At 44.2% G+C, this 22,245-nt stretch overlaps 1 protein-coding gene across 1 annotated transcript in view; it reads right to left on the reverse strand.

Moving 5' to 3' along the window:
* The window catches only part of LOC311239184 (kinesin-1 heavy chain), a 74,295-nt gene that overhangs the window by 26,674 nt on the left and 25,376 nt on the right, over nucleotides 1–22,245 (reverse strand). The window contains exons 10-16 of the mRNA XM_084327460.1: nucleotides 19,863–20,008; nucleotides 16,080–16,228; nucleotides 12,908–13,095; nucleotides 10,176–10,244; nucleotides 2,217–2,423; nucleotides 1,573–1,716; nucleotides 799–987 (exon numbers count right to left, since the gene is read on the reverse strand). Coding sequence (XP_084183586.1) covers nucleotides 799–987; nucleotides 1,573–1,716; nucleotides 2,217–2,423; nucleotides 10,176–10,244; nucleotides 12,908–13,095; nucleotides 16,080–16,228; nucleotides 19,863–20,008 — 1,092 coding nt within the window. The remainder of the gene's footprint in view (nucleotides 1–798; nucleotides 988–1,572; nucleotides 1,717–2,216; nucleotides 2,424–10,175; nucleotides 10,245–12,907; nucleotides 13,096–16,079; nucleotides 16,229–19,862; nucleotides 20,009–22,245) is intronic.

Consider the following 22,245-nt stretch of genomic DNA (forward strand, 5'->3'; position numbering starts at 1 on the left):
GGTGGAGACGGGGGAGGGATGGAGACGGGGGAGGGATGGAGACGGGGGAGGGATGGAGACGGGGGAGGGATGCAGTCAGTTCGGAAAGAAAACGCTTCGCTTAGAAAACAATCTTTGTCAAGTCGTGATCGTTTTTAAAAAGGAACACGCTAACATTTTGGGATGCTATCTGGAATGCCCGGTTAGCCTAGGCATTGTCCAACTAACACCTCTCCCGAAGGCTAACCGGCACTGTCCGCTTCCATTCATTGTGCTAAGCTAGGCTAACGTGCAGCCAGATAGCTTTCTACTGAACGCACAGAGAGGAAACTGGTATCTATCTTCTTGTCTCTCTGGAGAAGACGGTAAGCTCATTTCCCAAAATGTTGGCGTGTTCCTTTAAAGGCGCTGGATGTCGGCTCTTCTAACTGAGGCGTGTGCTAGAAGAAAATACCCCTCTTGGGGCAGCTTGCAGCCGTGGGGGCAGATCGGTAAAAAAAACACCCCCTCCTTGTGCAGTTGAGAGCTACATTTAAACACACATTTAGGCCTGGAGAAATGGGAGGATGAATACATGAGAGCACACTTCTGAAAAACCATGTTCCTCGTGATCGTCTCCTACAACGTCTGTAGTGGTAGTGAAAGGGTTAACCTTCTGTAGTGTGGTTGTGAAAGGGTTAACCATTTGTCGTGTGGCAGTGAAAAGGTTAACCCTTCTTTAGTGTGGCAGTGAAAGGGTTAACCCTTCTGTATTGTCACAGTTAAAGGGTTAACCCTTTGGTAGTGTGGTAGTGAAGGGGTTAATCTCCTTTCTCCTACCTGGGAGATGCGCAGCTGGCAGGCGGCCAGCTCCTTCTCGTTCTCGTCCATCTTCTTGTTGCTCTCGGACTGGGTGCTCTCCAGCTGCTTACAGCGCTTCACCATGGTCTTCACCTCAGTCTTCATCTTGCTGATGTAGAGACGAGCCACCGTGAACTCCTCGTCTATCAGACCACTGCCCTCGTGTTGCTGGGGGGGAAGAGAGAGAGAGAGAGAGAGAGAGAGAGAGAGAGAGAGAGAGAGAGAGAGAGAGAGAGAGAGAGAGACAGAGGCAGGCAGAGAGAGAGAGACAGAGGCAGATAGAGAGAGACAGAGGCAGATAGAGAGAGACATAGGCAGAGAGAGACAGAGGCAGAGGCAGCGAGAGACAGAGGCAGAGGCAGCGAGAGAGAGAGAGAGAGAGAGAGAGAGAGAGAGAGAGAGACAGAGGCAGAGAGAGACAGAGGCAGAGGCAGAGAGAGAGAGAGTAAAAGCAGAGGTAGAAAGAAAAGGAAAGGCGGGTTAATAGTCGCAAAACACCAACATCACTATTCAACAACATTTAAACAACATCAAGCACTTCTACTTGTGGCTCGATAAACCCCCACATGGATCACTACAACACAAGCAATGTTGGGCTCGATTCGCTTTCAATTCAGGAAGCAAGTTTTCTCCAAAACATTTGTCATTATGAGACAAAGATTTTCCTATCCGACATATTCAAACGATTCAAACAGTCAAATATTGACATTTTGAATTGAAACCCAACGCTTCCTGTACAGGTCCGTGCCTCACCTTGAGGTCATTGCTACCCACTGCAATGCCGATCTCGGCCAGGTCTTTGAGGAGCGATGACATCATCTCGGTCACCCGCTTCTTCTGGTGGTTGGACATCTCCTTCAGCTTCTGAAGTTCAGAGTCGATGGACGACAGGATGGACTACGGGAGAGGGAGGCTTTTAATACCAATGATCTTTTACTAAACAATGAAATGTCAGAATCTGAATCACCAAACACAATAAAATGGACAGGCATTTGTATTGGTGCGGGGACATATTGACAACAAAAAGTACATACATGCATGGACACAAAGACACAGAGTGCAAGGCATACAATATACGCATTTAACCAATGTGTTTTCAAATTTCAATCCATATATAAATATGGAGTATATATATCCAATGCACAGACTAAAATAATAAAACAATCTTAGGAAGACCTAGGAAGAGACTGAGGGAAGAGAATGAGAAGAGTTTTACATTTCGAAACACTGAATATACTTTTCTTTTTTCAGTTCTGCACTGAGCTTGTTGCACCCCTACACCCCTTGTTACACCCCTAGTGTTGCACCCCTACACCCCTTGTTACACCCCTAGCGTGTGCATGTGGGACTGTGCACCATGCTTGTGTCTGTCCGTCCTCGTCCCCCATCTGTCTCACCGATTTCTGGCTGAGTTCCTCGCTGATGGCCTCAAACTCCCTGGTCTTGTCCTCCACCTCCTGGCTCTTCTGGTCGTAGTTGACGGCCAGCTCCTCCAGGGCCTGCAGCACCTCCTTCACCTCCTCCTTGGAGGCCTCGTTCTCCGCCTGCAGGCGGTTCAGCTCCACCTGCATGTTGTCGTGGTCACGGCGGGAGGAGGCCAGGAGCTAGAAGGAGGGTCCATGGATATACATGTTTTAGAATCAGGGCATGAAATTCACTTTTAAAAGATCCCCTTCAGATGTAGTTTAAACCCTTAAAAACATTCTACATTGAATATCCATTTGTATATAGATGTTTTTTCCACCAAATGTTTCAATAAACTACTGATGGCTTAGACCTTTACCCCCAAGTGCCAATTGATATCTATCAGTCATTCCAAGTGGGCAGCTAAAATTCATTCAAGACACAATACCTACTTTCTCTGTGTGTTGAAGCTAAAGGTGTTCAGTTACCACATACTGGACAAATAGGTTCAACCTATTAGTGACATCACACATACAACTCAGATTTCAGGGAAGTACAGAGAATCTCTCTCTCCAGGAGAATAATTTGAAAAAGGCACAATGGTGACAAGTTGACTGAATGAATGAAATGAATGAATGAATGAATGAATGAATGAATGAATGAAAACTTTATTTAACAGATTGCAGAATGGGTACAATACAGTACGGCTCAATACATACAATTGTTAAGGGGGTGCAGACCTGAGAAAGACGTTTGTCTTGTTTCCATCAGGGTCCCCCATTTTCAATTCATATAGGTTCTGCACAAATAACACTCTGTATAATGAAAACCATGCTTCAGAGAGGGGTTAACCATTAAAATGTTTACAATTTGAGTAGAGGGGATGTTGAAGCCTGATCGGCCCGGTACAAGATTTATTTCACATCACTAATAGATCAAATCAATACAGTCCGTATTAAGTGATGTTGCGTTTCTTTTTCGAATGTAGCCAAGAGTACGTGTTATTAGCGAAATATGACCTTATAAGATCTCCCCTGTAAATCATCTGCCTAGCTTTTGTCTAGCTTTTTAGTACACTTGATCTCAAGAAGGTGCTGAATGAGCTCAGTGGCAATTCTCACTTTTGGTCAATGTTAGCATGGTGTTATTCACCGTAAAAGATGGGGGGGGGGGGGGGGGACTAATAATAATGTATATTCTTTGTTTAATCACAATTTACTCAAGCATAGTGACATAAACACAATATTCCTGACACTGGGAATACATTCTGTGAGGTCCATAGATGTCCTTAGATATCAAGAACATGCTAATGGTCCTTGTGGAAGTGGAGCAATCTTCCATTTACTTGGGTATGTACAAATCTTCTGAAAATATGGCTAGGGCTTAAGAGGTTAAAGAGTCAGCTGGCCACAGTAACTAGAGGATCCACAATTTCACCTGCCAGTTCTATTTCTTAGCAGCCAATGTGTTTTTTTTTAGACTGATTGAATATAGGTTGGCTACATACCAAATATGCTAATATAAATTAGACCAGTCGAAATGTCCCAGGGTTCTAGCTGTGATCGGAGCACCACAGGAACACTTGAGACGATAACTAGAGTCCAAAATAGAACTGGTCTTTCAAGCAGCACCTGGCTGGCACCGAATAGCTGATCCAGTTTATTGACACATTTCCAACAGCTCCAGCACCATCCAGTGCTACTCTAGCCCAGGCCAGGCTTCCCTATCCTGGCCGTGACAACAACATCAAAGGTCTGTTTGGGTAATCAGAGGTGCTATTTATGTCTCCTCACATAACTGCACCAGGACACCTAGGCTAACTGCCATGATGTAGAGGAGGTTATTTTTATCCTGGGATGTGCGAGTTCATTGACTGGAGTCCTGCTGGACACAGTGCACCTCCTGGCTTCAGTCCAGTTTCACAGTGGCTACATCTTACACACAATGTAATTTAGCCAATAGGACATGCAGTGTTACTCGTACATACTTATTATCTGTGGCAACCAACTGCAATATCATCATCATCATCATCATCATCATCATTCAGGCCTGTGACAAATTAAGATTCCCTAAGGTGATAACTTATGATGAAGAGTATCATGTTGCTTGTTCAGCCCGTCTGCTTCCACCACAAATAACCTGAGAATCAGTGGGAAACACTACGAGTCTCTACAGGAGTCACTATGGGAGTCGCTATGGGAGTCGCTACGAGAGTCTCTACAGGAGTCACTACGGGAGTCACTATGGGAATGAGAGTCACTACGAGAGTCTCTACAGGAGTCACTACGGGAGTCGCTATGCGAGTCGCTACGGGAATGAGAGTCACTATGAGAGTCACTACGGGAGTCACTATGGGAGTCTCTACGGGAGTCGCTATGGGAATGAGTCACTACGAGAGTCTCTACAGGAGTCACTACGGGAGTCGCTATGGGAATGAGAGTCACTACGAGAGTCTCTACAGGAGTCACTACGGGAGTCGCTATGGGAATGAGAGTCACTACGAGAGTCTCTACAGGAGTCACTACGGGAGTCACTATGGGAATGAGAGTCACTACGAGAGTCTCTACAGGAGTCACTACGGGAGTCGCTATGAGAGTCACTACGAGAGTCTCTACAGGAGTCACTACGGGAGTCGCTATGAGAGTCACTACGAGAGTCTCTACAGGAGTCACTACGGGAGTCGCTATGGGAATGAGAGTCACTACGAGAGTCTCTACAGGAGTCACTACGGGAGTCGCTATGGGAATGAGAGTCACTACGAGAGTCTCTACAGGAGTCACTACGGGAGTCGCTATGAGAGTCACTACGGGAATGAGAGTCACTATGGGAGTCACTATGGGAGTCTCTACGGGAATGGGAGTCACTATGAGAGTCACTATGGGAGTCAATACGGGAGTCTACGGGAATGGGAGTCACTATGAGAGTCACTATGAGAGTCACTACGGGAGTCATTACAGTAGTCACTACAGGAGTCACTACGGGAGTCATTACAGTAGTCACTACGGGAGTCATTACAGTAGTCACTACGGGAGTCATTACAGTAGTCACTACGGGAGTCACTACGGGAGTCATTGCAGTAGTCATTACAGGAGTCACTATGGGAGTCACTACGGGAGCAACGTAGAAACAGGTACTTGTGCTGGATGTTGGATATGCTGGACAGTGGCTGGACAATAGAATCCTAGAGCTCTCTTTACTCCTCTCAGACGTGAAGACTAGAGCTCTCTTTACTCCTCTCAGACTTGAAGACTAGAGCTCTCTTTACTCCTCTCAGACGTGAAGACTAGAGCTCTCTTTACTCCTCTCAGACGTGAAGACTAGAGCTCTCTTTACTCCTCTCAGACGTGAAGACTAGAGCTCTCTTTACTCCTCTCAGACGTGAAGACTAGAGCTCTCTTTACTCCTCTCAGACTTGAAGACTAGAGCTCTCTTTACTCCTCTCAGACTTGAAGACTAGAGCTCTCTTTACTCCTCTCAGACGTGAAGACTAGAGCTCTCTTTACTCCTCTCAGACTTGAAGACTAGAGCTCTCTTTACTCCTCTCAGACGTGAAGACTAGAGCTCTCTTTACTCCTCTGACGTGAAGACTAGAGCTCTCTTTACTCCTCTCAGACTTGAAGACTAGAGCTCTCTTTACTCCTCTCAGACGTGAATCCTAGAGCTCTCTTTACTCCTCTCAGACGTGAAGACTAGAGCTCTCTTTACTCCTCTCAGACGTGAAGACTAGAGCTCTCTTTACTCCTCTCAGACGTGAAGACTAGAGCTCTCTTTACTCCTCTCAGACGTGAAGACTAGAGCTCTCTTTACTCCTCTCAGACTTGAAGACTAGAGCTCTCTTTACTCCTCTCAGACGTGAAGACTAGAGCTCTCTTTACTCCTCTCAGACTTGAAGACTAGAGCTCTCTTTACTCCTCTCAGACGTGAAGACTAGAGCTCTCTTTACTCCTCTCAGACGTGAAGACTAGAGCTCTCTTTACTCCTCTCAGACGTGAAGACTAGAGCTCTCTTTACTCCTCTCAGACGTGAAGACTAGAGCTCTCTTTACTCCTCTCAGACTTGAAGACTAGAGCTCTCTTTACTCCTCTCAGACGTGAAGACTAGAGCTCTCTTTACTCCTCTGACGTGAAGACTAGAGCTCTCTTTACTCCTCTCAGACTTGAAGACTAGAGCTCTCTTTACTCCTCTCAGACGTGAAGACTAGAGCTCTCTTTACTCCTCTCAGACGTGAAGACTAGAGCTCTCTTTACTCCTCTCAGACGTGAAGACTAGAGCTCTCTTTACTCCTCTCAGACTTGAAGACTAGAGCTCTCTTTACTCCTCTCAGACGTGAAGACTAGAGCTCTCTTTACTCCTCTCAGACTTGAAGACTAGAGCTCTCTTTACTCCTCTCAGACGTGAAGACTAGAGCTCTCTTTACTCCTCTCAGACGTGAAGACTAGAGCTCTCTTTACTCCTCTCAGACTTGAAGACTAGAGCTCTCTTTACTCCTCTCAGACGTGAAGACTAGAGCTCTCTTTACTCCTCTCAGACGTGAAGACTAGAGCTCTCTTTACTCCTCTGACGTGAAGACTAGAGCTCTCTTTACTCCTCTCAGACTTGAAGACTAGAGCTCTCTTTACTCCTCTCAGACGTGAAGACTAGAGCTCTCTTTACTCCTCTCAGACGTGAAGACTAGAGCTCTCTTTACTCCTCTCAGACGTGAAGACTAGAGCTCTCTTTACTCCTCTCAGACGTGAAGACTAGAGCTCTCTTTACTCCTCTCAGACGTGAAGACTAGAGCTCTCTTTACTCCTCTCAGACGTGAAGACTAGAGCTCTCTTTACTCCTCTCAGACGTGAAGACTAGAGCTCTCTTTACTCCTCTCAGACGTGAAGACTAGAGCTCTCTTTACTCCTCTCAGACGTGAAGACTAGAGCTCTCTTTACTCCTCTCAGACTTGAAGACTAGAGCTCTCTTTACTCCTCTCAGACGTGAAGACTAGAGCTCTCTTTACTCCTCTCAGACGTGAAGACTAGAGCTCTCTTTACTCCTCTCAGACGTGAAGACTAGAGCTCTCTTTACTCCTCTCTGACGTGAAGACTAGAGCTCTCTTTACTCCTCTCAGACGTGAATCCTAGAGCTCTCTTTACTCCTCTCAGACTTGAAGACTAGAGCTCTCTTTACTCCTCTCAGACGTGAAGACTAGAGCTCTCTTTACTCCTCTCAGACGTGAAGACTAGAGCTCTCTTTACTCCTCTCAGACGTGAAGACTAGAGCTCTCTTTACTCCTCTGACGTGAAGACTAGAGCTCTCTTTACTCCTCTCAGACGTGAAGACTAGAGCTCTCTTTACTCCTCTCAGACGTGAAGACTAGAGCGCTCTTTACTCCTCTCAGACGTGAAGACTAGAGCTCTCTTTACTCCTCTCAGACTTGAAGACTAGAGCTCTCTTTACTCCTCTCAGACGTGAAGACTAGAGCTCTCTTTACTCCTCTCAGACTTGAAGACTAGAGCTCTCTTTACTCCTCTCAGACGTGAAGACTAGAGCTCTCTTTACTCCTCTCAGACGTGAAGACTAGAGCTCTCTTTACTCCTCTCAGACGTGAAGACTAGAGCTCTCTTTACTCCTCTCAGACTTGAAGACTAGAGCTCTCTTTACTCCTCTCAGACGTGAAGACTAGAGCTCTCTTTACTCCTCTCAGACGTGAAGACTAGAGCTCTCTTTACTCCTCTCAGATGTGAAGACTAGAGCTCTCTTTACTCCTCTCAGACGTGAAGACTAGAGCTCTCTTTACTCCTCTCAGATGTGAAGACTAGAGCTCTCTTTACTCCTCTCAGACTTGAAGACTAGAGCTCTCTTTACTCCTCTCAGACGTGAAGACTAGAGCTCTCTTTACTCCTCTCAGACGTGAAGACTAGAGCTCTCTTTACTCCTCTCAGACGTGAAGACTAGAGCTCTCTTTACTCCTCTGACGTGAAGACTAGAGCTCTCTTTACTCCTCTCAGACTTGAAGACTAGAGCTCTCTTTACTCCTCTCAGACTTGAAGACTAGAGCTCTCTTTACTCCTCTCAGACGTGAAGACTAGAGCTCTCTTTACTCCTCTCAGACGTGAAGACTAGAGCTCTCTTTACTCCTCTCAGACGTGAAGACTAGAGCTCTCTTTACTCCTCTCAGACTTGAAGACTAGAGCTCTCTTTACTCCTCTCAGACTTGAAGACTAGAGCTCTCTTTACTCCTCTCAGACGTGAAGACTAGAGCTCTCTTTACTCCTCTCAGACGTGAAGACTAGAGCTCTCTTTACTCCTCTCAGACTTGAAGACTAGAGCTCTCTTTACTCCTCTCAGACGTGAAGACTAGAGCTCTCTTTACTCCTCTCAGACGTGAAGACTAGAGCTCTCTTTACTCCTCTGACGTGAAGACTAGAGCTCTCTTTACTCCTCTCAGATGTGAAGACTAGAGCTCCCTTTACTCCTCTCAGACGTGAAGACTAGAGCTCTCTTTACTCCTCTCAGACGTGAAGACTAGAGCTCTCTTTACTCCTCTCAGACTTGAAGACTAGAGCTCTCTTTACTCCTCTCAGACTTGAAGACTAGAGCTCTCTTTACTCCTCTCAGACGTGAAGACTAGAGCTCTCTTTACTCCTCTCAGACTTGAAGACTAGAGCTCTCTTTACTCCTCTCAGACTTGAAGACTAGAGCTCTCTTTACTCCTCTCAGACGTGAAGACTAGAGCTCTCTTTACTCCTCTCAGACGTGAAGACTAGAGCTCTCTTTACTCCTCTCAGACGTGAAGACTAGAGCTCTCTTTACTCCTCTCAGACTTGAAGACTAGAGCTCTCTTTACTCCTCTCAGACGTGAAGACTAGAGCTCTCTTTACTCCTCTCAGACTTGAAGACTAGAGCTCTCTTTACTCCTCTCAGACTTGAAGACTAGAGCTCTCTTTACTCCTCTCAGACGTGAAGACTAGAGCTCTCTTTACTCCTCTCAGACTTGAAGACTAGAGCTCTCTTTACTCCTCTCAGACGTGAAGACTAGAGCTCTCTTTACTCCTCTCAGACGTGAAGACTAGAGCTCTCTTTACTCCTCTCAGACGTGAAGACTAGAGCTCTCTTTACTCCTCTCAGACGTGAAGACTAGAGCTCTCTTTACTCCTCTCAGACGTGAAGACTAGAGCTCTCTTTACTCCTCTCAGACGTGAAGACTAGAGCTCTCTTTACTCCTCTCAGACGTGAAGACTAGAGCTCTCTTTACTCCTCTCAGACTTGAAGACTAGAGCTCTCTTTACTCCTCTCAGACGTGAAGACTAGAGCTCTCTTTACTCCTCTCAGACGTGAAGACTAGAGCTCTCTTTACTCCTCTCAGACGTGAAGACTAGAGCTCTCTTTACTCCTCTCAGACTTGAAGACTAGAGCTCTCTTTACTCCTCTCAGACGTGAAGACTAGAGCTCTCTTTACTCCTCTCAGACGTGAAGACTAGAGCTCTCTTTACTCCTCTCAGACGTGAAGACTAGAGCTCTCTTTACTCCTCTCAGACGTGAAGACTAGAGCTCTCTTTACTCCTCTCAGACGTGAAGACTAGAGCTCTCTTTACTCCTCTCAGACGTGAAGACTAGAGCTCTCTTTACTCCTCTCAGATGTGAAGACTAGAGCTCCCTTTACTCCTCTCAGACGTGAAGACTATATGAAGGTGTGCGTCTGGGTAGCAGAGACCGGGGTTCAGATAGCATGAACCTTTGTGTTCGTTATGCTCTCCCAGTGAAACTCCTCGCTCTCAGGTGAAAAGAAGCGGCTGGTGACTCATGTATCGGAGGAGGCATCAGGTAGTCTACACACTCCCCATACCGACAGATGATGGTACATCGACCAGGACCCTGATACACATGGGGAATTGGCATGACAACTAAAATTGGGGAGAAAATCATGTGAAGCCAAGGGTCAGAATGTACCCCCCCCCCCCCCCCCCACCACTGACCTCCTCCTGGTCCAACATCTGCTGCTTCAGCTTCTCAGCCAGCTGGCTCTGCTGGTTGATCTCGTCGTCCTGGAGAGAGGGAGAAGCAGCATTAGTGGTCATGATGAGACACGGTGGTGTTCATGTACAGAACTTCACGGTTGGTACACAGCTTTCATTGATGCTTTTACAACCTTTTGCAGAGAGCAAGCACCTGCAACACGAAAACACCGGGGCTGTTATTAAAATGTTTTAAATTGTTTTATTATTAATTTGTGATTAATTTGGCATCTGGATAGAGGTCTAAGCACACACATACCACCAGAGACCTGGGTGCATTACCCTTTTTGACCCCAACCGCCTCCCATAGCTTTGACATTCAGCACGGTGTGTTTACATTCCTAGATCACTCCAACATGCAAACCGGGAGAATAGCACGTGACCAGACATCCCCTGAATGTCTTATTTCATAATACAACGTTTCCAAACTGACTTTTGGATGAAAACAAGTTGTATAAACGATGCAGTGATGAACGGTCTTTCCCAGCAGAGCAACAAGTACCGTACTAATGTTACACAGATTGAGCTGAGCTATGTTTGCTAATTATGCTTGGTAGCAGTGTTGATAACAGAGATTGTACAAAGGAGTCGTCTGCCGACAAAGATATGGTTACATCTAGGGCTGTCCCCGACTAAGGATTTGGATGGTCGACTATGATTGGCCAAAATTTGCCGTTAGTCGACTATTGGTTGACTAAAAAAATTAAATAAAAAAAATTTATAATATTTTTAATATTATTATTATTATTTTTTGTATCATTCCATTTGGGCTGTGGGGGGTGCTTAATGTCTGAAGGAGTCGACTGAAGGCTTCTTGTCCTCTGCAAAAGCATGCAATTGGTCCACTGATGGATACATCTTGATATTTGTCTAGTCTAGTGTGTTCATTAGATGGGTGAAATCCTCTTCAGTGCCTCTGTGCCTGCTTTCGTAGGCAGTTACCCTCTGGTATGCGTGCCATTAGCATTAGCCACGCTTCTAGGCCTCTTTTCTTTTGGAAAGAATGATAAAAAAAATAATTTTAAATAAAATTATAAAATATATATTATTTTTTTTAAATATATTCGACTAAGAGGTTGGCCAGTCGACTACGGCTCCTTTCGACCGATTAGTCGACTAATAGACTAATAGGGGTCAGCCCTAGTTACATCAGAGAACACATTTATTCACAAAATGGATCACCATTCAATGATATTGAAGACCGAAAAGTAGCCTACTTAAGATTACTTTCCCCAACCATTTTTTCATAAATTTCTTGTTATGACTCAAATTGCGTCTGCCCATGAGGAACAGGAATTATAGATCTCTATGGATGAGACCCGTCCCCCCACTCCTCTTCCTCACTCTACATCTCTATGGATGAGACCCATCCCCCCACTCCTCTTCCTCACTCTACATCTCTATGGATGAGACCCATCCCTCCACTCCTCTTCCTCTTCCGTCTTCCTCACTCTCTACATCTCTATGGATGAGACCCATCCCCCCACTCCTCTTCCTCACTCTCTACATCTCTATGGATGAGACCCATCCCCCCACTCCTCTTCCTCACTCTCTACATCTCTATGGATGAGACCGGTCCCCCCACTCCTCTTCCTCTTCCGTCTTCCTCACTCTCTACATCTCTATGGATGAGACCCATCCCCCCACTCCTCTTCCTCTTCCGTCTTCCTCACTCTCTACATCTCTATGGATGAGACCCATCCCCCCACTCCTCTTCCTCTTCCGTCTTCCTCACTCTCTACATCGCTATGGATGAGACCCATCCCCCCACTCCTCTTCCTCTTCCGTCTTCCTCACTCTCTACATCTCTATGGATGAGACCCATCCCCCCACTCCTCTTCCTCACTCTCTACATCTCTATGGATGAGACCCGTCCACTCCTCTTCCTCTTCCTCACTCTCTACATCTCTATGGATGAGACCCATCCCCCCACTCCTCTTCCTCTTCCGTCTTCCTCACTCTCTACATCTCTATGGATGAGACCCATCCCCCCACTCCTCTTCCTCACTCTCTACATCTCTATGGATGAGACCCATCCCCCCACTCCTCTTCCTCACTCTCTACATCTCTATGGATGAGACCCATCCCCCCACTCCTCTTCCTCACTCTCTACATCTCTATGGATGAGACCCATCCCCCCACTCCTCTTCCTCTTCCGTCTTCCTCACTCTCTACATCTCTATGGATGAGACCCATCCCCCCACTCCTCTTCCTCACTCTCTACATCTCTATGGATGAGACCCGTCCCCCCACTCCTCTTCCTCACTCTCTACATCTCTATGGATGAGACCCGTCCCCCCACTCCTCTTCCTCTTCCGTCTTCCTCACTCTCTACATCTCTATGGATGAGACCCATCCCCCCACTCCTCTTCCTCACTCTACATCTCTATGGATGAGACCCGTCCCCCCACTCCTCTTCCTCACTCTCTACATCTCTATGGATGAGACCCGTCCCCCCACTCCTCTTCCTCTTCTGTCTTCCTCACTCTACATATCTATGGATGAGACCCATCCCCCCACTCCTCTTCCTCTTCTGTCTTCCTCACTCTACATATCTATGGATGAGACCCATCCCCCCACTCCTCTTCCTCTTCTGTCTTCCTCACTCTCTACATCTCTATGGATGAGACCCGTCCACTCCTCTTCCTCTTCTGTCTTCCTCACTCTACATATCTATGGATGAGACCCCTCACCTTGTCGTCCAGCTGCTTGTACAGCTTGGCCAGCTCCGCCTCACACTTGTCCTTCTCCACGTCGGTGAGGCGCACGCCGGGCACGTTGGGCGTGGAGGCCGGCTTGTCGTTGAGCACGTTGTCCAGGGCCAGCACCTCAGCGTGGGCCTTCTCCTTGTCAAACTGCTCCGCCACCGGCACGCTCTCACCTGTGGGGGGGGGGGGGGTTCAGAACATGAAAGACCAGGCGTGTCCAAACCTTGTGATGTGAAGGGCCAAAATATAGCATGGGTGGAGGGCCTCGGGCCCAAGGACTTGACTGGAATTGGATGATTTTGTCTCAGGTCTCGTGTCAACGGGCTTGTCCCTTTTCATAATCAAGTTATCTGAAAATAACTATTTTTAATATAAATAAATGGCAACAAAATAAGACCAAATCTGTAATCTCATCACTCTCTAGAACCCTCTGGAGGGCCAAACATAATGTCAGAGGGCCGAATTTGGCCCGCAGGTCCTACTTTGGGTGCGAGTTCATAGACCATTTATCCTAACCCTAACTAGGGATGGGCGTGAGTAATCGATTACTCGTAGCTATGAGAAAAATCTGAAGAAAAAAAAGAAAAAAAAATTACATCTTTTCACATGTATGTGTAAGATTATAACTGTTTGTTGGTTTCCTTAACACATTCCCGCCCAACAACGTATATATCCGTGTTTCGAATCCACCGGTTGAGGACCAACCACGGACATGTCCGTGGCAAGGTTGTTTTGGCTTTTATTCCATTTTAATAACCTATTCAAGGTCGCCGAGCGGCACTGCAGATGTACCCTACTCTTTGAATTCGAAAAAGTGCATTACCGGCCAGATCCTCTTAGGGGCGCTGTCGCGATAATGCAGTGTGCCCTGTGGTAGAACGGTGCCTTTTTTTTTTTTTTACTTTCAATGGAGTTTCCAGTTAGCTGGATTCTGGATGTGCAGCATGTAGCTTGGAATACGTTTTGGATCGCGGATTTCAGTGTGCAGTAAAGGAATTTATCATCAGCCAATGGACATATCGATCTACCAGATGGCGATCGATAACTGGGAAATGGTCTGGGGGATCCAACCGGCTCACGGTAAGATCTTTTTCATGTAAATTACACGCATTTATCCAGCCTTCCAGGAAATATACTAGACCAAATCCCTTATAACGCTTATATTCAAGACGCTATAAAATGAGAACGTATTGATGAAAAAAATATTTCTTTAAGCCATTTTGAATGGCCGGTTTATGGTCTCAATTGACAATGAGAATGGACAGATAGCAATACTATAAAGTATAGATTTAGCTCTACAAACAGCCTCACGAACTATGCAAGTCTGTTTTGATATGCTGGCCGTCTAGAGTGATATTAGACGCATCCAAGTGGCCGGGAAAGTGTTAAACATAAATACGTGAATGAACAAAAATAAGTAAAACATTTTCTAATTTATTTTTTACGTTTGTTTTCCCTTTTCGAGTAATACACGATCAATCTAGTATAGTATGCGATCAATTGATCTGGATTTTTCTTTAAAATGCCCATCCCTAACCCAAGGTGGGAACAGAGTGGAAAGAAGTCCCAACCTGGACATAAGACATAAGAGCAAAATGGCTGGCCACTATGTGAATATGGTCAATTGTGATTTCTCTAAAGGGAGAGTCGTACGGCAGAACAAGTTGGGTCATCAGCAGTTCGTCGTTTGATGGCAAGCTGCGCACTGAATTTGTTCTAACTTGTTTGCCTGCCTTCAATGAACACCGCCGTTTTGAGTGACCAACCACACAAACAATTCACATCCATTAGAAACTTAAAGCCCAACATCCAGGTTAAACCCTACTGATCAATTATGGGTAGTTTACATCATTGGTATATAAATTCATTATTTATTTATTTCCATTTGACACCGGAAATGCCACTCCGAAAGAGTTAAAAAGGTCCACGCACGAATAACATGCACGCGCGAATCAAAAAAGCTTATCAAACGCCGACGTCACTACAGGTGCATATTAATGAGCCGAATCTAAAAGCTTATCAGACGCTAGCACGGCCGTCGGCCGTGACGTCACTTCAGGAAACGTATGCCTTGCCCGTCCGGGTCATAGTACTACTCGGGGCATGTAGATCAATGGTGGCCCACTCGGTGCTTCACAGTTAGCCTATAGCTCCGCCGTCCCTGCTACAGTCGGGACCACTACACTGCGGGTGGTTCTCTCCTCTTTGTGTGCCCCCGTCCTCGCGGGTGTCCTGCGGAGGAGCTTGTGGACGCGACAACAGCGGCGGCCGTAGGGTGTTTGAGCCTGTAGCGTTAGTTAGCTCATAGCTATCGTGTACCACTAGCCTTTACGGGCTCGAGCACCCTACGGCTGCCGCCGTTGTCGTGTCCATGGGCTCCCCGGCAGGGTACCCGTGGGGACAGGGTGTACAGAGAGGAGAGAACCATTTTGTGTCGGGCATTCATGCCGGCCAGCGAGCCGGATGTCGGGATATGTTGTTAGCACAATAGCTACCAAGCTAAGCTATGTTAGCTACTAACGTTATAAACACAATATGTACAACGACACAATGATTTACATTATTACAAATATGGTAACGTGGTTGTGGCTTTTACAAATAGTGGTTAGCTTTAGAGATGGATGGCTATAATCACGGAGCAATAGTGTTAGGTGAAACAGATACATTTTCATTCGGCTAGTAGTAGCAAGCATATATCTATGGTAGCAAGGCTCTCTGCCTGCAGTGCCTGCCACTAGCTGTGTGTGACTCTCAGCGCCCCCTGGTGAGCCCCCTGGTGCCCTGCACCTGTTGTGACGAGATCATTTCGATTACACACGCATGTTATGAACCATTGATTAAAATATCCACGTGCGTGGTGATTGTGTTGGGCAGACAAAATGTTTGATAAAAACGCTAAAACTGGGTCAATTTCAATACTTTTTTTTCCCTTCTTCATGAAAGTCACCGTTGGCCTAGTCCACATTGTTTATTGAACAAAAATACAACGTGAAGGTTGGCCTTTAAATGCATAATTGTCAAATGCATCAATTTTAGGGTTCTACAGTGCTACTGCTTTAGTGGCATGAGAGCATGAACAAAAGTGGTGTACAACTTTGAGATTCAAAGTGGGGTTCTGGATATTTCACAGGTGATCGCTGCTAGATTTCTTCCTCACCGTTCCTCCAGCGGTTGAGCTCGTTCTCCAGCCAGGTGATGGTGGTCCTCATGGTCTTGTTCTTCTCCTTCTCCCTTTCGTACTTCTTCTTCCACTGCTCTGCCGTCAGCTCCACGTTCACGCACACCGTGTTCTTGATGGTCTTTGCTCTGGGAACACAACATGTATAGGAAGTTGTGTCAAGCCAACTGTATTAAAAGGACCATACCAGTATGGTGATAAGCCTACCTTAAATATATCTCCCGGTCACACTAACAAAGAGGTACAGTGATAAACCTACCTTAAATATATCTCTCAGTTGGCTCTGTACACCACCACAATGGATGTGAAATTATGTACCGTACTTCAAGTGCAGACTTTCAGCTTTAATTGTAGGGTATTTACATCCAAAATCAGGTGAACAGCGTAGAAATTACAACAGTTTCAAAGTTTAAAATCTGATTAAAGCTGAAAGTCTGCACTTAAAGCACATCTTGATCGTTTAATTTCAAGTCCATTGTGGTGGCGTACAGAGCCAAAATTGTGAAAATGTGACCAGGTATGGACTTCAGGGTCATGTTGAGGGATCTTCATTTTTATTTTTATTTTTACATATTATGAAAGTACAGATTCATACCTTCAAAATAAGCCATCACTTGAACATTTTGGTGGGATACTTTGCAAGCTACTTCCTATGATTCATGGTGATTATCACAAAACGTATTCAGAGATAATAGCCTTCAAGAGACGAGCAGGCTATTCAGTGACAATAGTGAAACAACTACAACACTACCCAGAAGTCATTGTAATCCATGGCCCCCCTCTCTCTAGGGCAATTAACACCTGGCAGCTTTCCAGTCTGAGGCTCTTTGTTATTAAAATGAGTCTGGTGACTGGTAGTGGTAGTGAAAGGGACCCTGATAATAAACAAGAAACTTAATCAAGTTTCAAGATTTTATTAGCATTTAAAATAACACGAGATAAAAATAGACATGCTAAAGTCAATGTTCAATGTTCTGATGGCCTCTCCAGAAGCATTTAGATGTAAATACATGTAGTGTGGTAGTGAAAGACACAACAACTAGGTTAACCTTCTGTAGTCTGGTAGTGAAAGGTTAACCTTCTGTAGTGTGGTAGTGAAAGGGTTAACCTTCTGTAGTGTGGTAGTGAAAGGTTAACCTTCTGTAGTGTGGTAGTGAAAGGTTAACCTTCTGTAGTGTGGTAGTGAAAGGTTAACCTTCTGTAGTGTGGTAGTGACGGATAAAAAAACGGATAAATAGTTTTTTTTACCATATTTCTAATATTTATTTTTGATAAATACCAATTATAAATATCTCGACGAATTACCTCTGAATATGAATCAAAAAAAATATTAAAGATTCGCTCACTAGTTCTACCAGAAACGGAGTTGAGGCGAAGCATTACTAAGCGCTTCTGTAGTGTGGCAGTGAAAGGGTAACCTTCTGTAGTGTGGTAGTGACGGATAAAAAGGTTTTTTTACCATATTTCTAATATTTATTTTTGATAAATACCAATTATAAATATCTCGACGAATTACCTCTGAATATGAATCAAAAAAAATATTAAAGATTCGCTCACTAGTTCTACCAGAAACGGAGTTGAGGCGAAGCATTACTAAGCGCTTCTGTAGTGTGGCAGTGAAAGGGTCATCGCGCCCCAGCGCAGTTTACATCAGGGCCCCCACAATAATGAAAAAGCCGATGAAAAAGCCATTTTTTATCACTCCGTTTCCGTATTAAATTAATTTACTTTTAGCCATTAGGTTGGAAAAAATGCACCCTACCGAAATTCGTTCGCTCATAAAATTCGAACTGTGTTTTAATGGTTTTTAATTAAGTTAAAACACACGTTTTATAACGGCCGTCAAGGCCTCTTTTTTTTTAATCTTTTTTTTAGACACTGCGTTACGTTGCTTATAAATCATCTGAACTTATAACATTAAGATAGTGTATTAATAGTGTGTTATTCTAAAGCTAATGACGTCTGTGTGTTAACACCTATTAAGTACAGTACTTGGCCCCTGTGGACAGGCCCACAGCCCGCGCGTGTAGTTTTTCTCCTCACTTGGAAGAAAATTTGTGGAACTATTATAACAATAATTACCTCATTTACAAGTTGTATTTAAGTTTGCAACTAAGGGCAAATAAGGGAACACATTAATGACAATTCAAATATGTAAAAAAAATCAAGATTTCGATTTTTAGGATTTTCTAAACAGCAAGACATTTTCTTCATTTCAGAGCACCTCCCCCTTTGCGGATCAAATCGGGTTTGGTCACGGCGAGTCACAAATATGTATGGACCCGACTATCTCCTGGCCGCAAAGAGGTACCGTGATAAACCTAGCGTAAATCTATCTCCCATTGGCACCAACAAAGCGGTTCAATGGAAAGCTGTGAGTTTTGAACATAAACAAGGAAGTACATGAGAGGGAGAAAGAGAGAGAAAGAGACATGTTTCTAAGGAGCAACCTCTTTGTTAGCATGACCAGGAGAAAAGTCTAGTTAGGTTTCTTGCATAAATTATATAGTTTATCACCATAATGTTCTTATTAACACAATCGCGGCCACTGGGATGAGTCTAATAAATCTCTAGAGGACCAGCAAATGTAAACAGACGTGGGCTGTTTGTAGAGCTAAATCTATACTTTATAGTATTGCTATCTGTCCATTCTCATTGTCAATTGAGTCCATAAACCGTCCCTTCAAAATGGCTTAAAGAAAAAAAATCATCAATACGTTCTCATTTTATAGCGCCGTGAATATAAAAGTTATACAGCATTTGGTCTAGTATATTTCCTGGAAGGCTAGATAAAGGGCTAATAGCTACTAACGTTATATCCAATGGCATTTCCGTTATACAGATGCTAGTTAAAACTCAAACTGCATATGATCGGCACTATCCTCAAGCATGTATGCATGAAAGGGGGCGGGGGGGGGGCGGGGGACATCGTTTCTTATTATTGATTACCAATAACCGTGTTCGTCTAAGTAGCCACATAGGCCAATCGCCTGGATGGCTATCAAAACAATGCCCGATCGGGTTGTATTTTATGTGAAAAAGATCTTACCATGAGCCGGTTGGATCCCCCCCGAGCATTTCCCCGTTATCGATCGCCATCTGGTAGATCGATATGTCCATTGGCTGATGATAAATCCCTTATTGCATAGTGAAATCCGCGCTCCAAAAAGGTATTCCGTGGAAGAGACAATAGCTATCGCTTCAGATGAGTAGAAAACTACATTAGAGATTAAAAAAAAAAGACAACTTCTGCCACAGGGAACACTCTATTATCACGATAGCGCCCCTAAGAGGATCTGGCCGGTATTGCACTTTGGCGAATTCAAAGAGTAGGGTACATCTGCAGTGCAGCTCGGCGACCTCGAATAAGTTATTAAAATGGAATAAAAGCCAAAACAACTTGCCACGGATATATCCGTCCTTCTGTCCACAACGGGTGGAATCGAAACACGGAGATATCAGTGCTTCGTCCCCAATGTGTTAAACATTTTATAATAATAAATTAAAAGAAAAAGGTAAACAAAGCAAAACTTTAACAAATTTCAAAAAGTAAGCTATGCTCAGGAAAGTGGTCAGGGGTAATGTAAAATATGTTTGTGTTTAGTAAACAGGCTTAAATTCATATCGACTGGAGTCAAGTCAAGGTTCAATAATATTGATTATGAGTACGGTAAAATATTGAGTGATGTGTTTTTTTTTCTTCTTTCGTTTGCTTTAACACATCATTGGTCATCCTTTCAACACGTCACTGGCCAAGCCCACCTTTGACCGAACATGAGGGTGGACTTGGTCTCGCTCTCGTTGTAGGAGGAGGGCGAGGCGCAGATGATGATGGTGGTTCGACAGTTACCGCCCAGGGAGTCCTGCAGGATACGAGTCATCTTGCTGTCTCTGTACGGGATGTAGGCCTAGTGTGACACACACACACACACACACACACACACACACACACACACACACACACACACACACACACACACACACACACACACACACACACACACACACACACACACACACACACACACACACACACACACACACACACACACACACACACACACACACACACACACACACACACACACACACACACACACACACACACACACACACACACACACACACACACACACATTCTTTTAAAAAAAATTTAAGAAATAATATTTAATTTTTATTAGATTTTTTATTTTTACTTATTTTTGTTCATTCACGTATATGTTTAAGGAAACCAACAAACAGTTATAATCTTACACATACATATGAACAAATATGTAAAAAAAAAATAAAAAAAAAATTCATAATTTCTTTTAATGATTTCGATTTTTTTTCTTCTATTTTTCTCATAGCTACGAGTAACGATTATTCACGCCCATCCCTAGTATGCACACGCACAGTATAATATGCTTGTAATAAATAGTTTGTTAATAAACTCCGTTACTTGAACAATTTTCACTGTGCTCCTAAATTTCTGTGTTCCTAAATTTTTATTTCGATTTTTTATAATTTTTTTTGTATCTACTTTTTCTCCCCATTTTCTATTTTTCTCCCATCCCAATTTTGTATTATCCAATTCTACCCTCCCCTGTCTCGAACATTGTTAGACCATGCCTCCCACTGGTCTGTCTTTTTTTTTAGGAGCACATGTGCTCCTTGGGGAAAAGGTTAGCGTAGAGCCCTATATATGGAGACATTAACATTACGTTATCAAACATAGGGACGAAGACTGAAAAAAAATTGACAAAAAGTGTTTTATAATCTTTGTTAATTTTCATCATAAAAATTCGGTGCCCCCGAAATAAAAAAAAAAGCCCCCGAAAATCAATTAACACTTTGGGTGCCGGAGGTTAAATTCATTATATACCATGGGTTGCCATCTCTATTTGTCTATGGAGAAGTTCCCCTTCTTTGCAGGGCTATAACTTTTTAAATCCTATTGCTAGATTGCCATTATTAGGGCCCATTCAAAGTCCTATATGTATTGTTCAGGGTGAAGCAACGTTAAACTTTTTCATTCACATATTCATACTAAAATATGGTCTAATGTATAAGTATGTTTTCATCTCTTTCTGCAGCTTTCTCCAGAACGTGATTTATAGCTCCAAATGCATTATATTGATGATGAAATACAGTTTGATAGCGATCTGTGCCAGATAATAAATTTCAACGGCACGTACTTCTGGAAGTTACTACACGTCATCTGATGTTGACCAGATGGCCGAGGGGGCGTTTATAATTCCGTGGGCAGCGTTATACCATTCATCTAATGTGGGTCAAATGTTCATCATAGCAGTTAGTATCGTACACATTGAAAAATAACGCTGAATCTTACCGTATCTTCCTCGCGCCGTTGGGCGATGAGTGTGGAACAGACATTTTCTTATTATGGGATGTAGAAATATCCGGTCCATTTCCAGGTTGTATAATAATATATACGTCCAAATCATGTTGTTTTTTCGAGTTATTTGCAGCGATCGATGTTCACTGTGTGAAGACTGAGTCTCTCTAACATTAGCGAGTGCCCGGACCACATATGGAGTGAGTCCTGCCGGGTTAAAGGTAACATCAGTTTTTTCAATCTGCCGATCGGCCACCAGATGGCGGTCTTGAACCGCTAGAGGATTGAGAGGAGATCACACTTGTGTCTCAGGGCCCCCGGAAAGGAAATATGATTCCGATCACAGATTTTTGAAATATTGATATCAAAGACGAGTTACGGCGTCTTCGGCAACTTGAGCATGGCGGGGAAGGACGCCTAAACTCGTCCTTTGGCAACTAAAGTGTTAAGGGGGGCAAAAAAAGCCCTTGGACATTTTTTTAAATTTCTAACCCTGGTCCCAACTCTTTTGGCTGGAAAGATCCGAGTGGAGGAGTGTTGCTCTTTCCTCTCACAACAATTCCCAGTAAAATAACCTTGAGCAAGGTAACCCCCCCCCCAGTGGTGGCTTCAGTGGTAGAAAACTGTACCGGACTCTCGGGTGTCTTGTGTGTGTTACAGTACGTGTGCAATCCTCCCTTCCCCTGAGACTACTCCCTCCGGCTACTGCTGAAAACAAGAAAACATACATGTTCTCAGTAAACCGGACTAACCGGATTAAATGAGGGTTTACATCTTATAATTTCACTTAAACTATGTATGATATGC

The sequence above is a fragment of the Notolepis coatsorum genome (genome assembly GCF_963971535.1).
Source record: "Notolepis coatsorum genome assembly, chromosome: 13".
NCBI classification, from domain to species: Eukaryota; Metazoa; Chordata; class Actinopteri; order Aulopiformes; family Paralepididae; genus Notolepis; species Notolepis coatsorum.